Source organism: Populus alba, chromosome 8 (genome assembly GCF_005239225.2).
Source record: "Populus alba chromosome 8, ASM523922v2, whole genome shotgun sequence".
Taxonomy (NCBI): domain Eukaryota; kingdom Viridiplantae; phylum Streptophyta; class Magnoliopsida; order Malpighiales; family Salicaceae; genus Populus; species Populus alba.
The window spans coordinates 4575349-4588840 of NC_133291.1; the positions used below are offsets into that span (position 1 = coordinate 4575349).

General features: G+C 34.4%; 3 protein-coding genes across 3 annotated transcripts; 1 reads left to right on the forward strand and 2 right to left on the reverse strand.

The window, feature by feature from the left end:
- Window positions 1–1463: 1463 nt before the first annotated feature.
- On the forward strand, window positions 1464–4700 carry LOC118055921 (uncharacterized). Its single transcript, XM_035067959.2, has 5 exons — window positions 1464–1696; window positions 1794–1938; window positions 2213–2370; window positions 3198–3282; window positions 3370–4700. The coding sequence occupies exons 1-5, from the start codon at window positions 1590–1592 to the stop codon at window positions 4582–4584; spliced, it is 1710 nt and encodes a 569-aa protein (XP_034923850.1). The 5' UTR covers window positions 1464–1589; the 3' UTR covers window positions 4585–4700.
- Window positions 4701–5423: 723 nt separating this feature from the next.
- Window positions 5424–5963, reverse strand: LOC118055918 (non-classical arabinogalactan protein 30). The gene has a single exon (XM_035067956.2). The coding sequence runs from the start codon at window positions 5961–5963 to the stop codon at window positions 5424–5426; it is 540 nt and encodes a 179-aa protein (XP_034923847.1).
- A 1883-nt stretch (window positions 5964–7846) lies between these two features.
- On the reverse strand, window positions 7847–12449 carry LOC118055889 (inactive receptor-like serine/threonine-protein kinase At2g40270). Its single transcript, XM_035067913.2, has 9 exons — window positions 12197–12449; window positions 11949–12090; window positions 11380–11451; window positions 11139–11282; window positions 10915–11055; window positions 10245–10624; window positions 9723–9922; window positions 9504–9636; window positions 7847–8715 (listed from the first exon to the last, which is right to left on the reverse strand). Exons 1-9 carry the CDS (start codon window positions 12291–12293, stop codon window positions 8117–8119), a joined length of 1908 nt encoding a protein of 635 aa, XP_034923804.1. The 5' UTR covers window positions 12294–12449; the 3' UTR covers window positions 7847–8116.
- Window positions 12450–13492: the final 1043 nt, after the last annotated feature.

Genomic DNA, 13492 nt, shown 5'->3' on the forward strand with positions numbered 1-13492 from the left:
ATAAATACCAGGTTCCTTTTATTTGTTAGCATTAGAAACTGATTTACACGGTTAAAGAAATTTTTTTTGTCACTGGATATTTTTTTTAATTTGATCCTTTCACACAGATTTTGTTTGAGATTTGATTTTGTATTTTTATTTTAGATGCTTGGATATGGAGTTCTCGCAATGTCGCAACAAGATTCAAGTGTTTGATTTTAAAAAAATTAAATAAAATCATGTTTATCTCAAACAGCTAAGAGTTAAGAAATCAAAATTAAAACCGAAATAAATTTGGTGGATAATGATAAACAGACAGAGTAAAGTGATCAACATGTGCATTGCACGCACTAACATACAGGAGTTATCCACTACAAACAAACAATGTGTGAGGTTACTTATGGTGGTCAATCATGACAAGATGGTGGTGTGCTTTTCTTTTATTTCTTCTTCTCCATCTTTTTTCTCTCATCTCATTAAGATTCAAAAAATAAAAAGTGTTTTGACATTTTGTTTTTATTTCAAATTTAATTATTGTTATTTTAATTGATTTTTTTTTATTTTAAGTTTTTTTAATTGATTTATATTTTTTAAAATTTATCACTTAACACTTGGTTTAATGTCGTTTTTAGATAAATTTTATTCTCATTTTTTTATTTAGATCATTCTATTAGTTGTTTTTTTTTTTTTTAAATTTCACCAATCGACATTTTATTTCTATTTTTAGGTCAAAATTATTTTGATTATTGTTTGTTTTGTTGTAAATTTTATTTTATTGATTTTTTCTCATTTTTATCTCTCGGCATCTAATTGATTATGAATCTGATTTTTTTTTTCAGGTTTACCTTCCATGAGGTAATCTCAACCTCATGATTTGGGTTATAAGTTTTAAAAATTAAGCTGAGTTAACTCTATTTTCTAGGTTTTTCAATATTTTTTTTTACCATTCAATATTGGGTTAGCTTCATAATTTGATTTGATTTGACTTTTTATGAAATTATTTTTAATCTCACGGTTAAATAATAGATTTAACAGACTAACTTAAGTACACTTGAGTTATTTTTTAAACTTTTTTTTCCCCTAATTTTCCATCTAATAAATTTTATTTTATTTTATTTTCTATTTGATCAGTTGTTTGAACTTTTTCTCTCAAAACACGCCCTCAGCCACCGATCTCCTTTTTCTTTCTCCTTTCCTGTCCATAAATGGGATTATATAATATCGATCGATGTTCTAATTCAGTGAAAAATCCCAATAATTGACGGGGAAGGTCTTAGTGATGCATGAACTTGATGGTTTTTTCCTGGCTACAGTATCATGGGCAGGGCCCGGGCTTATGAACCAGCCTGAATAACATGGTCGGTCCGGGCTTTGGACTTATAAAGATAAGTCTGGCCTGACCCAGACCCAAATCGAACCCAGTCAGGTTCAGCCATGAACAAAGTAACAGGTTACAGGTCTATACTCTGATTATAGTAGTTTCATAAAAAAATTCAAAAACCCACAATCCTCCGCGCTCCTCCCTCTTCTTCTCTCTGGTTGCTTCTTTTCAACTTAACTTGGTGTTCTATCAACAAAACAAAGCAACTAATCAACTCTTGTATTTCCAAATGGAAACAAAGAAGTCAATAACCCACAAACACAATGATCTCTTCTCTTCTTTAATATCGGACATCAAATCTTACACTGGCAATGACCCTCTTCTTCCTTGGCTCCGGTACTCCTAATCTTTCTCTTTTCTCTTCTTTGCTTGTTTTAATAATAATATTGCCGCTGCTTTTGTTAACCAAACTTTATTATCTGTTCTTAAACAGGGGGATTAAGAAACTGAAGGAGTGTCTGCTTCCGGATGCACTGAAACAAAAGCTGCCTCGTTTTTTGCAAAAATGCACACAGAGTTTTGAGTCGGATAGGCGTTACAGAAATGACTTGCGCTACCTTCGTGTTTGGTTACAGCTGGTGAATTTCAGAATCCGTCTCTTTCCCTTTTTTTATGTTTTTGTCTAATTTATTGGTTTTTGGATTGGTTTATTAGATAACTCTGATTTTTGAACTTGGGCTGTTTATTTTCTTGCTTGATTTCTCTGTTTTTGTTTAGTGTTTGAGTAAAATGGGCAAACAGAATAGAAAATGAAATCGGAGAAAATAAAAGTGTATTAAAGGTTAAGAAAGACTGGCTGTATTTTATCATTGTAATTTTGGTTATTTGTTTATTTTGAATGGGATTGAGTAGATGGATTATGTGAATGATCCAAGAGCGCTGTTGAGCACCATGGAAATGAATCGCATAGGAACAAAGCGGTCGTTATTCTACCAGGCATATGCTCTGTATTATGAGAAGATGAAGAAATTTGAAGAGGCTGAGAACATGTACCGTTTAGGGGTTCAGAAGTAAGTTTCTGCATTTCAAAATACATCTCAATATTTGAATGGAAGAGAACCTTTGATGTTTAGTTCTACTGCACATTATCAGTAAATGCTTACAACACATCTGAATGAGTGGTACATGGATTTTGTAACGCAACACTTTGGAAGCATGAGGCCGATTAGCAGTTTAGTGACTTCCCAGTTCTGCATCTAGACAGTGGGCATGTTTTTTTTTTTTTCTCGGCAATGTAGTTTTTAGGTGGGACTACTCTTACCTGTTGGCTAAAGGTTGAGAATGTCAAGGTTTCTGAGAAAATAGTGGATTACGAGCTTAGATGAAAGCCTCTTTCCCTTTCAACTGGGTTTCTTAGCCACTTTCACCTTTCATTTGATGCAGCTGGCTTGATTGAGCACTCACACATACACACATATATTTATCTAAATGGACTGCAAAATGCAGTCATTTTACTGAGTATTTGCATTTTGTTCATGTGATTGGCTTCACCTCTTGGTTCCTGAGGGAATGCTAGAAGCTATATTTTGTTTTTTTTTGTTCTCCCCTTCCTGTCAATATAAGCTAAACCTCACTCTGAACTCATGTGAGAATGAAAACCTTATTCATTATTTGACCATCTACCTCTACCATGCAAAGAACATATTATGGCTGCTAATTACTAGCTTTATTGCATTACAAAAAGAATAGCAACTTGCCAAATACACCATTTACTAAAATAGTAACTTTTGTATGTCATTATGTTACATAGCCCTTTGATGGTTTTGGGTGGTGTGTGATTTTTTCTTTTGAAAATAGAACTAAGCAATATCCTCCATCTGAAACAACTTCTGAACAGCCTCGCCGAGCCTGTTGATGAATTGCAGAAATCATATGAGCAGTTCCTTCATCGCATGGAGAAACACAAGAAAAAGGACATCCAGGTGGTGTTCATTTTGTTTTAGATGTTGACCGTCCTTCATTATTCGTAGAGGTCTTCTGTCATCTAACTTTTCACAGAGGTCTTGCAGCACCAGACAGGAAGGAGTGATAAAAGACCTCAATCTACCAGGAAGACAGAAGAGAACGATGAGAATGTATACAGAATTGAGGATAGACCTAAAAAGATACCGGATGGGAGTTCTCAGGATGTAAAGCCAATGAAGGAATCTAATCATGTTGGATTTTCAGGAAATTCATGTGAATTTGGCTTGGGCAGTGATCTGTCCACGAAGAAGGAGCATGTGAAAAAGATTGGACCGAGAGATGCATCTAAGAAGCAAGGGGATACAGGAGAGTCAGATGAATCCAAGATGTGTCACAGAGATGACACGGTCGTGGTAAAGTTTGTAGACACTGCAATAGTTGGGAAGCAAGAAGCAGAAGATGCCTGCCATCATGGACTCTTGGACCCTACAATAAATATGAAGGAGGCCATGAACGCCATCAATAGCATGTTTCGAGAGCCTTTAGAGATTGCTCCAATAAGTAGATCACGAAGAAGTCGACCAAAAGAAGAGCATAGTTTGAACAGTGAATTTGATGTCTTTATTGATGAAAATTTGGACAATGGAACCGAATCATTACATCGAAAAAAAGAAAAGAGTATTTCCCTGAAGGTGCATGGTAGAGCTCAAATTTCCTGGATTCATCAAGAACCATTCCAAATATTCATTGATGATGAAGAAAGCGGTGAAAATGGTGACAGAACTCAGAAGAATAAATTAAAGGAGAGTAAGACTCGAAATCTGGCAGAAGGTTCTCGGTCATCTGCTTTACCTTTAAATGCTTTTGTCTTCCCAAGTCCGAAGGATCTTCCAACTGGAAGCTCTGATTATATGGATGATGAGAGCTTGCCTCGAATAAAGCATAGAGAGGATACAGTTGTTCACAGGTTTGTCGGGTCTACCATCTTAGATGCGGCGGCGGTGGAGAATGTTTGCCACCACGGATTAGTAGATCCTACAGTCAATTTGAAGGAGGCTATGGATGATATCAACAACATGTTTGGGAAACCAATGGATTTTGTAAGAACCAAGAGACCAAAGCAGGATAAAACACCGGTTATGAAACAAGACGTTTGCGGATTTTCAATACTTCCTGATGATGATCCGGAACATCAACAAGGTCAGCCACCACCCAAGTCCTCCAGAGTAAGCAACACTGATTTGTTTGAGCCAACAGTTTTTACAAAAGCGGCCATGGATGACATAAATAAAATGTTTGGAATGCCATTGGACTTTTAGGAACAGTTATTATTAATGGCACATAAGATTTCAATCTGTAGCTTATTTAATGTGTTGTGATTTACCACAACATTTGCCTTGTGCTTGAATTCGTTAAAATTTGATCACGTTGATCATGCTTCGTATCAAAATCTTCGAATGTGGTTTAGCGTTTGCCTGCACTATCTTTATTCCAATCTCTGTTGCAGCTCATTATCTTTGAGCTTATTTTGAATTGTGGCAACGGTTCTGGTTTAAAATAATTTTTATTTAGAAATATATTAAAATAAATTTTTTTTAAAAAAAAATTATTTTTGATATCAACACATGATTTGGACTGTGTTTCGAAACATGCTTTTCATCTGCATTGTGCTGTGATCTGTCATCGGAGTCCTTGTGATGTCTGCAAATACAGCCTGGGCCCTAGAGAAAGAAATTTCTAAACAACGACTTTGTAATAGATAAAATGCAACTCTTTATGCCAGGGAATTCAATTTATTGAAGAAATACAACAAATCGCCACCATTGCCGGATAAAACTGCTAAAATCAACAGAAGAGGGATTAAAACAGGAATCAAAGCGAAAATGACGATTGATCATCTTCATCTGCATCGTGGCGTGATCTATGTCATTATAATACTTTCGCAAATACAGCCAAGAAAAAGAAATAGCTTACAACAACATTGTGATTGTAAAGAAGTAACACTTCATGCAAAGGAAACAAAGTCGTTGAATAAATGGAACAGATAGCCACCATTCCTAGATTATAGTTAAAATCAACAGGGGAGGGAACAAAACAAGAATAAAAACAGAGATGAAGATAAGTCACGACCTAAAAGATCAGTGAAAGAGCAGTAATATCAGACATGAGTTTCAGGAGTGCATTGAGCTGGTCGGAAAGCCAAGGGACCGGCAGCATAGATCACAGCTTCGTAATGACTTCCTCGCAACACCTTGTTCTCGAATCGAAGTGGAGCACCATAGAGTCCATAGTTAACATTGGAGAGGAGGCTGCAGTTTGCAAGACTAGATGAAATGAGTTTCACATGGCAACCATGGAGGGGATGGTCCAAAATATTGTTGCTCATCTTGAAGTCATCAAGCTGTGCATAGAAGTAACCATATGCATTGGTTTCATATGCCTTGTAGTAAGTGACCTGTTTCTTGAAATTTTTGCAAATGACACTGACTTTAGCTGAAGGGATTGGCTCGGCCTCTGTCAAAGACCATGATCCAGAATACTTACAGCTTTGGCAATAGACCATGCCTTCAACCACCACATCGACTTTCTTCTCTACCGGCTTGGTTGGAGTAGTTTCATCATGGGCAGCTGTTGAAAGGAAGGCTAATGGGAGCAGCAACAGAGAGCAGACGACAATTGTGAGCTGGTTGCTTGCCATATTCTCTGTGGAGGTTGTTGCAGCTTAAGCAGAGAGCAAAAGTGATTTGTAATTGTGTGAGGGTAGATTTGAATATGCAGGTATTTATAAGCACTGGAAATTTGTTGGTCCATGATCATATTTCTGTTTGAAGATTCTGATAGACGTGGGGACTACTAAGTTGCGGCATGTCAACTGCTAACTTCGATCCTTTAAAGCTCGTGTTAACGTGAAGACCACCTTCCTTCCTGAATAAAAAATAACACGAAGAAAGAAATACGTCTTCCATTTTTTTCTTCTGTCGCATGAGAGAGATTTATGCAGTATCTTATTTGTTCTGAAAAGCACGAAGACGTATGATTTTTGCCTCTGTTGCTTGAAAGAATGGAGCCCAAGATTCACAGGTGGGAATAATCGAACCCTCGCATGTGCCCACCAACACCATGATTGTGGAGAATTCTTCGGCCTGCATATTTTCAAACAGATTTTAGGTTTTTTCCCGTAAAATATGTTCAAAAGGGCTGTGGACTTGGGCCTGCTGTTTATGGCTGTGCTAATTCTATAGAACTTTTGATCCATAAAGATCTGTATATTGGTATTTCGAGAATGACAAGTGTATACTCTTCTTTCTTTCTTTTTTTCCCTCCCTTTGAAATGCATTTTGAGAATGCTGAAAATGAAAGTAGTATACCCTGGTTTCAGTTTTAATAATAAGAGATGATAACTTTGATTAAAATCCTGTTTGTTTTTTTATTTTAAAAATATTTTGAAATTTTTTTTTTTTTTTTATATTTTTATATTTTTTTTCTTTATTTTAAATTATTTTTTTATATGTTTTCATATCGTTTTGATGTGATAATATAAAAAATAAATTTTAAAAAATAAAAATATTGTTTCAATGTATTTTCAAGTAAAAAACACTTTGAAAAACAACTGTTACAAGAATACCAAACAAACTCTAACTTTTCTTCCATACATAGCACCATTGAGTTTTGAAAGATAATGGTGTATGAATTAATATAAAATTATTTTTATTTTTTTCAATAAGAAATAAAAAGATGCATTCATTTGATGAGAATGAAAATGGTTTTTTTCATAAAAAAGTCAAGATTACAACTGTTTTTCATAAAAAATCAAAACTATAATTTAATTTATAATAGCTCTCTTAATATTTTGTATTCATGACAATCTAATTACAAAATATTTATTTTATTTTATTTTATTCAAATTTAAAAACCATCATTATCTAAAAAAGGAAATTTTTATATTAGATTTATGATAAAAAAAATTTATAACACTAATTAAATGAAAAAAATAATTTTAATATTTTACATTACTAAAAAGTGCTTGTATGTAAGAACAAATTGTATTATTCATTTTCTTTATTTGAAAAACAGTAAAACTTAGTACAAAACTGAAAAAAAAATAAAAATATTTTTTAAAGAGAAATATTGTACCTGAATATGAAGTTTCAATGTTCCAAAAAACATATTACTATATTTATGAACATCTTACATGTTTACGTCCTTCACCTTGTTTTTTTTTTAAAAAAAAGGAAGCCCCTTCCGTGCCTATCTGGAAAAGCAATCAAAATCCACTGGGATGAGAGAAAGCCACCGTGTTGAGCATTGACCGCAGCCCCAAACGGGGCAGATTCGTTGAACTTTCGTGGATATTGTGCTCCATAGTTGATCTTTACATTTTATTTTGGCAGCCAGAGTCATCACAAATCACAGTATATTTATTTAGACAGGGATGCTTTGAATCGTCATACTATGGTTAAAGGTAAAAAGAAAAAAGAAAAAAAGAATTAATCTGGCGCTGCTCGCTCTATGCCTCTAATCTTCAGTTGAAGTCCATCACCATCAGAATTCAACGAGTGAAAGATAGAGAGAGGAGAGGAGGAACAAGAACAACTGGAATATTAACTAATTTACGTGTGGTTGTGCTTATGGCTCATTTCCCAGCCAATTTCCAACCTAAAAAAGAAAGAAATTACAGATATATGTATAGAACAGGGAGAGAGAGGCACACCAACTCGGGTATATACAAGTAACTGATCTCCCTTCCCTATGATAGGTACAAGCGGGGAAAAACCTCCAGGCAACTGGTTTTGTGCCTCTATAACTAAAAACAGTGAGAAATTGAGCTCATACTTACAGCCCGATCATATTTTAGCAGGCTTCTGCGGACGAAATTTCAAGCTCTGCCCACCACAGAGGAGAAAGTTTTGGGATTGCTGCATCTGGTGTTAATGTAGTTATCTCTCTTAACCTTCCAGTAACTTCTCTCATTGTTGGTCTTTGTTTTGGATCCGGGTGCACACAAGATTTTATTACTTCACCAATTCTCTCCAGCTTTTCCTCTTCGAACGAGTCCAGAGTTGGATCCACCTTTTCCCTGAGGGGTTGGTACCCTCTCAAATAGTCTGATGCCCAGGCTTCAAGTGAGACATTGTCCACCGAGTATGGTAGCCTACCAGTAACCATTTCAAATAACAAGACACCAAAATTGTAAACATCACTTTCTGGGAGTGCCGAAGGCACATCTGGGAGCTTCTTGCCAGATAGTTTCATCTCATTTGCAATTATGTCATTTGAGAAGGTGAAGTCTGAGATTTTGGATGCATAGTCCTCAGTTAGAGAGATCACCGAAGAGGTCAGGTTGCTGTGAGCTATTGGTGGATTCAGCTGGTGCATATGCTCAAGGCAGTATGCCATGCCCATTGCGATTCTTAGCCGCATCCCCCAGTCCAAGTGTTCAGATTCTTTAACTGCAAGATGAAACTTAATAATAAGATTTACAATCTACAACAAAACCAAACACAAAGCAAACGGAGAGAGGAAATTTTCTTTTTCTAGGGGCAAGAACTAAAGATAGATTATGATTTTCAAATGCCTGACCCGCTGGCCATCTCAAGATCCTAAGCACATAAAACTTCCATAACCTCAGTGCAGCAAAGTAAATCTCTTATTCACAAAGTGATGAAACCCATACAAGGGAAAAAGAAACCTGTAAAGTTGCACTCCGTTTAATCAACATTCATTTTCTTTACACTATCTTCTCAATATCGGAGGTTAATGGATCGTTTGCATATGAAAGACTCGACTCAGGATACAAGGTAGATCTAAGAAAATAAGAGAAATCAATAGTTTTAATATGAATATTAATGAGGCAATACTTGCAAACATCATTTGTTTTAAAAATATACTTCATATAAAGTTTTTGCATTAACTCTACAAGTTGATTAGGCTCCATTTAGCATTGCAGTTTAGGTGCTTATTAAAGTGATTTTACAAAGTGCTTTTTGTCTGAAAAGGCACCAAAATTATTGTTTTTTTATAGTTTTGATATGAGAAAGTCAAAATCATAGCACTTGAAAAATTAATTTTATGCATTTTCAGATGAAACACACTTTGAAAAAACACTTTCAACTGCCTTACCAAACACACACTAAATGATGATCTTTATGTTTTTATTTAATGAATCTCAACAACAAAGATCTTATTTTTGGTATGTGTTCTGCAACAAGGATGCCAATAACAAATGATTCTCACTCACTGTGTAAATGCTCGAAGAGTGTCCCATTTGGAGCATATTCAAATACCATCATTCTTGTGAATGGCTCCTCCTCCTCACAGTACCCAATAAGGTTAACAAAATTCTTGTGGTTCACTTTTGATAATGTCTCGATCTGAAGCATAAAATGAGAAAACAATTAGCAAATGCCAGATCACACCATAAGCACATATTGTTCAATGGGAGTTAAACGTAGATTACCTTCTGTCTAAACTGAACTTCTAGATTCTTTGACCAATCCTTGGCAGATGTTATTGCAACAGATGCCACAGCTAGCACAGCTATTTCAACTCCACTAGATAACGTCCCTTTGTATAGTGTGCCAATTGGTGAAGAACCAATTACATTACTAAAATCTTCACAGCCCGCTTCAAGCTCAGATCTCTTAAGCTTTGGCACACCTGAAATGTAAATCTAAATCATGTTAGTGCAAAGACAAGGTTAAAACATGAACACGGAAATATAAAACACTCGTGTTGGTCAAGAGTTGAACATTTATGACATCAAATACAGAAATATGATGGTAATCATCACAAAAGCATGCAAGATTAACACCAAATTAACTCAACTTAGTCAAACTCAATATCATCACGTCATATTATCCGGTTCAGGTTTTCAGATAATATATTTATGGAATAGATGTAGGAACAAGAATACTTCTTTCCAATGTGGAAATGGAGTCCCAATAAATACTTGATTATTTTACCAAGAAGAAAGACTTGCCAGTTACAAATGCTTTCTGAAGCTGTCCACTCAATCCTGTGGCCCAAGGTTTGACAGAAGCCTTGCTGGTTTTGCAGATATATATACTGATGATTGAAATGAGAATAACTAGGGTGCCCCCTATAGCTCCAGCTATGATTGCAACATAAGATTCAGATGGTATTCCCGGAGAACGAGCTGGAGCTGAATTGGAAGTTGAATTAGAACCATTTGAGGATGGATCACTTGTGGAACCATTCTTAGGAGGAGGAGGAGGAGGAGTCACAGTTGATATTGGTGCTGCATGCTTTGGAGATGGCGGTAGGGGAGGCCCTCGTGTACTGTTATTATTTTTTTGCAGCTGTCGTCTGTGAACTGCATTTTCTATATGCACAAGATTCCTATCAAAAAATGAAAAAAAAAAAAAGCATTATATTATAAAAGCATGGAGCACTTAAAACATTGTGAACAAAGAAGATCAAGAAACACAAGATAAACTCAAGAAAAATTCTTAAGGTATGACAATTCAGAGGTCCCTTCAATGTCAAAGACACTAGGGAAATTTTTCACCCCATGGTCTAAAGAGCCCATACAAGAACCTCACTAGGACCCATCTCCTGGAGTTTACCCCAGACATCCAGAGTGATATCACCCACAAGAGTGTATCATCAAGTTGATCATAGTGACGTACCATGTAATGGATCTTTTGTTGCAGGATGAACCTTTAGCTGCATTAGATAACTCGTTCTCGTCTACTTGAAATTCAGAAAGCGTCTCCAGATGTTGAATTTCAGATGATAAGCTTCTGAGTCGCTCATTGTTGTCCAGCAGACTGGATATAGGTAGAAAATAAGTTAATATATCGACAGAAGCAGAAGATAACTTCGTTGACCATAAAAATTGTTTGACACTCACAGGATTGCCAGGGAGGGATTACTGCCAAGATCAGGTGGAAGGGGCCCATTGAAGTTATTGTACCCAAAATCTAGCACTTCCAACTCCTTCAGCTCTCCAATCCCTTCAGGGATGATCCCAGAAAATGAGTTGTTGCGTAAAATACTGCAATTAAACATTAAGAGACAATGCTAGAGATTAAAATTTAGAGCATAAAACAGAAGGAAGGGCTCTAAATATCAGTCACCTAATGAATACTCACATAGACTTTATGTGGACAAGGTTTGTGATTTCAGGTGCCAGTGTTCCTTCAAGACAAAGATGTTTCAAGTTCCTGCGAATTATATGACAAACTCACCTTTAGAACAAGAACTTAAAAATAATCCTACTGAGAGAATGACCACATGAAATCAATACCAACTGCTGAAGAGAAAATTTGTATGTAAATACAACAGCAAAAAGTCATCTTTACAGCAAATCAAATAAAATATTTAGAAGTATCGCAAGGAATTTAAAGAGAATTACTTTGTTCTAACATGTTTTTCGAAAAGAATTACAAAGAACCACTACTTCCTCATTGACTTACTTGATTAATTACATAACTAACAATAACAAAGTTGACCAAATCATAAATTTTAACATCCTAAATTTTAAAGTAACCTTGAATTCTCAAAACAAAAATACTATGAAGTTAGTAAATTAGTAAGCCTTAACTTTACAGCTTCTTTCAAACTCCTTCATTTCCCTAAATTTCCCAGAAACCAAACATAACATAACAGAAAAGTCAAAATCTCTTAAAAACAAGATGAGGGAAGAAGAAAAAAAACTTACAAAACTACAACTTTGCCATCATAAGAGCACTCAACACCGAACCAGGAACAGGGATTAATCACTCCAAAATCCATTTTCCAGCTCTTCAACGCACCGTATGGATCACTCACAATTCCCTCTCTCAACTTCAACAACGCCATACCTGCATCATCATCATCGTTTGCTCTTTTTATCACTTGTTCCACTACTTACTTTCTCGAGAGCTTAACCCAGAAACGAACAACACAAGCATAGACACACTTACTTACCTTCATCATTAAGCGAAAAGCAGAGAATCAAGTTTTGATATACCAAAAACAAGATTAGAACTCCAAACCGACTGATTTTCCAGTTATTGATCTCCATGAGAACAACAGTGCCCAAACACCAGCTGTATTGAATTGTAAACAGGTAGAGAAACAAGGAAAGGAAGAAGAAGATAACATTCAAAAACTATGTTCTCTCTCGCGTGTGTGCTTGGATTTTTTAGACATGTTTAGACCCCTGAGAGACGCTTTTGATTTTTGAAAACGCGTCTTCTCTTTTTCTTTTAAATTTCTGGTACTGGACTTCTTTTTTACTGCTGTAAAATACATTATTTATTTAATTCCTGAAAAATAATTTGTTTTTATGTTTGGTGTTATTGTAAAAAAATAAGCTGAATAATATTTTTTTTAGTATTTAATTAAAAAATAAATTATTAAATTAAAAATAAATTAAAAATTTTTATTAAAAAAATTTTAATTTATTAAAAAAAGGAGAACCTCATCTTATATGTAAAAGAGTTAAATAAAAATAAAATTAAAAAAACAATAATATAATAAATTATTCAAATAAAATAATAAAGATTAAATCTAACAAAAAAAATTGAAAAATAATAAAATTAAAAAATATATAATTTAAGAAATTATTTTAAAAAAATAAGATGTAATCAAAATAATAAATATCAAACTTAGTAGATAAAAAAATTTAATTAAAAAAAAGATAAGGAAAAAAAAATAACAATTAAAATATCAATATCTAAAATTAATATAAAAATCAAATTAAATCAAGTTTTAAGGGATAAAAAAAAAACAAATATATATATAGCAATTAAAAAATTAAAAATTAAATTTTATATAATTAACAAATAATAAAATATTTTTGAATTTCTCACATCTTTTATAAAGTAATTTTTATCTAAAATAAAATGATGATATTTTTCTAAGCATAAATCAAATTTATTTTAATTAAAATATTTTTTTTATTGAGAACTTTTGTAACGATAAACAGCACGTTCTGAAAAATAATATCCCGTACTTTCCATGAAATAATCAGGCATTACTGTTAATTTTGGAGTCCTTCCAGTCAGGTGCCGTCAATGTTATAGACTTTTTGATCGGTAAGAAGAAGTAAATAAAGGTAACCGGGAAATTCGGTCGCTTTCCTAACTAATTGCTGTCCAAGTAATCATGCGGCCTACTGCCTGGACATTAATTGGAATATTTTAGAAGAATAGTAAAATGATATTGATGGATAGTGATTCCTAGGTTGGTCACCGCACTATGCCGTGGAATTTTTTTTTA